Here is a 4,035-nt window from a genome sequence, read left to right on the forward strand (position 1 = left end):
AGCATCTTTTCCATCCTGCTCCTCTCCTCCGCACACCCGCTTCCAAAATCTGCAAACATTTCACAATTAAAAAAAAAAGACCAAGCCACGATCCGCCGCTCCCGGTCAGCAGTGGAAGGAAAAAAAATGCCTTATTTTTTTATTTTCTTTTAATTTTTAAAAAGCCTTGCTGCCTGTTTCCAAGTAACACAGCTTTCCTCTGGATTTTTTTTTTTTGCCCAGACAGTCTTTTTAACAGAGACTTCAGGTAAGAAACAATCTGCAGAGCCAGAATTTGGGGAGCCACATCCAGAAGCTCCGAAGAATGGGATTTCACCACTGCCTTCTCCATCCCCCCCTCCTCCACCCCTCTTTTTTACTCAGGATCAGGCTGGAGAGGAGCGCGATGAAGCAAGAGCATAATAATAAAAATAATTGAATATTATTGAACTGAATTGAACTTAAATATATAAATATATTATTAAAGTGATAATTTATGGCAACACACCTGCAGCAGCACAAGGGAGGACCCTGGGTTGAGTCCCTCCAGGAGGAGCCAAGGCTGAGGGATGCTTTCAATGATGTCCTCCTGGGCATGGAGAGGTGGGAGGAACGTGGCTGTACCCACACACTTTCTCCTCAGCCAGCATCAATTTGGGAGGTGGCTTTGCAGCTAAAACCCAGTTTAACACAACAGCCTTAGCCTTAGTTAGCCCAGCAGCCAACGTTTCTGAGATGGGCAACGTGATGATGGATGCTCCTTTCGGTATCAGCCGGAGGGGGGTCACAGGATGGAGGGTGGGGGGAGGTACCCCCAGGTTGGTGTAAAAATGCATTTATTGGCAGCATGGGAAATTGCTGGGGGTTTGCAATTTAAGCTCGGCTTGAATTCAAGGGTTTATCCGGCCCTTTGGAGGCCGGGTGGGAGATGTCCCAAGTGGGACTTCCCCTGGCACCTCTCTGGTTTGATGCCAAGGAGGTCCATCTATACGTTTCCGCAGCTGGTGGTACAAGATAAATGTACAATTTGCTGCAATTTTGTAGGTGGGATCTCCTTCCTATGTTAAAACCTGATTTTCCTCTACACGAAATTTTGCTGAGTTCCCCCCTTAACCCTCCCCTGCTCTTTGTAACGCTGGGTCCTTGGCCCCCCTTTTTTTTTCCAAATTGGAAATGTGGAAAGCAGCTCACCTAAAGAATTTGGAAGGGGGGGGGAAATACATAAATAAATAAATAAATAAATAAAAAAGCTGAAATGAAAAGGAAGGAGGGCTGACCCATGAAAGGGGGGTGAAGCCCAGTTTGCTCCAAAGGGAACATCCACCCCCCACCCTGCACCCCAAATCACGGTCAGAAGAAACCTCCAGCACCTCCATTTAATAGAATCAAGATCTTTATTGATCTCACTGTAACAGCAACCACTGGTGAGAGCTTTTCTACTCCCAAACACCTGCTCGAAGAGACGGTAAAAAAAAAACCAAAACAAACCAAACGAACCCCAAATCTTTATATATATATACCCTGACTAGCAGAGGAGCTGCCCCGGCGAGGCCAGGCACTCCCTCCCTGCTCTTCAGCCCCGAGCCCAGTTATAAAAGAGAACCGGGAGAAAGTCGCTGGGATGGGGAACGGAGACAAAAAGGTCGGGAAAGGGGGCATTTAGAAAAAACAAAAGTGGTTTCCCTCCGGCTCCTGTCCGTAAGTTTAAGTTGTCCTTGGATATTTTCTTTTTTTTATATATATATATATATATATAAATAAATATATATATACACATGCACACACACACCTCTACTGCTTTGTTTCAGATGAAGCAGTTTTTTTATTAGTTATTTTACATTAATTATTTAATAGTTATTTTACATTTAATTATTAACTTGTTCCATGATGAAAAAAAAAAAAGCAGCTGGAAGACGAGAGCTCACACCCAGCCGCCGCGCCAAACACACCTAGAGAAATAAATTAGCAGACGGAAAGTGCACAAAGCCTGGGGCATGGATATGTCCCCGGCACACAGAGCCACCACCCCGGCAGGCAACAGGTCCCTGGGAATGGGTACTGGGGAGGGGGACCCCCGGCGAGGCTGGGGGGGACGGATGGATGGATGGAGCAGGCACTCAAGGTGGGGGGCTGATAAAATGGCACTTGAGAAGGTCGCAAGAGCTGCCGATGGCTCCCAATAGGCCATTAAAAAATAAAAAAAAAAAATATTAAAAAAAATAATTAGGGGGCTGGCGAGGTCAGGAGGGATGGGACACGGCCCCCCCTGTGGCATCCCCCTGCCACGCACCCCCTCACCCAAAACGCCACTCTTGGAGGCGAGAGTTGCACCGAGAGAGAAGAAAAAAATACATCCCATCTCAAGGTTTGGGGCAGGGGGGGTTCAAGATGCTGGGCACAGGCGGGATGGATGGCCACGATGTGCCAAGCTGGGAATTTAATAGAGAAAGCCTTTATCCACAGCAGCATAACCTGGCTGGGGGGAAGCCCCAGCATGAAAAGCCAGGGGAGGATGGCACCAAGGCTGGCACCCCGCAACCGGAGAACTGCAGGGACCGCAGCATCACATCCCTGTGGTGTCCCATCCTGCATCCCATCCTGCATCCCACCCCCCCCAGGGTGCCCAGCTATTCCTGAGACATCCACCGGCGCCGAGGGATTTCGCTCCTGTATCACTCACATTTGAAAGGAAAGGAGCGGGGGAGATAATAAAATAAAATAAAAGCACTTTCCCGGAGGCGCTCATCCCCAGCCTGAAAAAAAAAAAAAGAAGCCTTTTTAGTGCCCCTTTTTAGTACCAAAAAAAATAAAAGCAAGGTGGTTTGTGGGGGTTTTTTTTGTAATATATGGCTACGTCGCTCTGAGTCCTGGCTGGTGGGTGAGGGATGCAGCCCCTGGTTGAAGGAATCCGGGCAGGAGAAAGATGCGTGTGCCCAGAGCACCGAAGGGAACGGGCTTCCAACGTTGTCCTCTGAAGGCCCGTAGGTCCCAAGGGAATTGGGGAAAAAAAAGAAAAACACACCCTCCCCAGGGTGTGAGCAGGCACTCGGTTTTAGGATCGATGCTTTCCCCCTCCTCCTGAGAGGCTGCTCAAATTTTCTGGGAGAAGGGGCAGAACGGGGGGTGATGCAGCTCCAGATGGCCAGGCTGCCAGCAGCAGGTTTGGGGTAACGAGAAGGGGTTTGTTGTTGTTTTTGTTTTTTTTTCTTTTTAAGGGGAGAAGGAGGAGCACGAGGCAGCAGGAGAGGCAAAGGGATGGTTTAAAAAAGAAGCCTGGTTGAGATCAGGCTGGCGGTGGGCGGACGAGGAGGAATAGGACCAGATCCAAAAGGGATGCTCTGGCCGGACCATACTTGGGACTGGTCACCCGCAAAGGGGGAGAAGGCTTCTGGAAGGTGTGCCCCCCAAAAAAAGAAGAGGGGGGGAAGGAGGAAAACGGGGGGACGAGGAGGAATAGGGCCGGATCCAGAAGGGATGCTCTGGCCGGACCATACTCGGGACCGGTCACCCGCAAAGGGGCACATGGCTTCTGGAAGCTGTTCTCCCTCAAAAAAGAAGAGGGGGGGAAGGAGGAAAAGGTGAGGGGGAGAGGGGGGGACACCGGCGGGGGACTGCTGCCACCTCTGCCTCGCCGGGACGGATCCTGCTAAGCCGAACGGGGTGTGCGCAGGTCTGGGGAGTTGCCGCCTCTCCGTGGTTCCCGCTCAGATATCCATCTCAAATTGAGCATCATCCCCTGGTGGGAGGCAAGGCAGGGAGGGGGACAAGCGTTAGAAGTTGGGTGGAGGTGACCTCCCCATCCCCAAATCCTCCCCCATCCCCAAATCCCCTCCGAGGGGATGGTCCCTTACCCATGGACGGCTTCCCTTCTTGGTGGTTCAGGTTGTTGGCATCTGCTTTGGGTTCCTCACCGGGGGAACCGGGGCTGGTGACACCGGGAATGTTGGGGAGGTGACAAGGTGGGGTCTGGGCCATGGGGGAGTTGCGCCGGTCCAGCAGGAATTTGCGGTCGTAGATGATGCGGGTGCCTGGAGAAGGGTGGAAAAGGGGGGGATA

General features: G+C 51.0%; 1 protein-coding gene across 1 annotated transcript; it reads right to left on the minus strand.

Moving 5' to 3' along the window:
- Nucleotides 1-3,528: 3,528 nt before the first annotated feature.
- EIF4EBP2 (eukaryotic translation initiation factor 4E binding protein 2) lies at nt 3,529-4,035 on the minus strand (the record flags this gene model as incomplete). The annotated part of the gene is made up of 2 exons (XM_014940357.1): nt 3,529-3,715; nt 3,831-4,035. Coding segments are annotated over 2 exons (237 nt in total), but the record flags the coding sequence as incomplete, so codon positions are not given.

The sequence above is a fragment of the Calidris pugnax genome, unplaced genomic scaffold (assembly GCF_001431845.1).
Source record: "Calidris pugnax isolate Ruff unplaced genomic scaffold, ASM143184v1 scaffold39, whole genome shotgun sequence".
NCBI classification, from domain to species: Eukaryota; Metazoa; Chordata; class Aves; order Charadriiformes; family Scolopacidae; genus Calidris; species Calidris pugnax.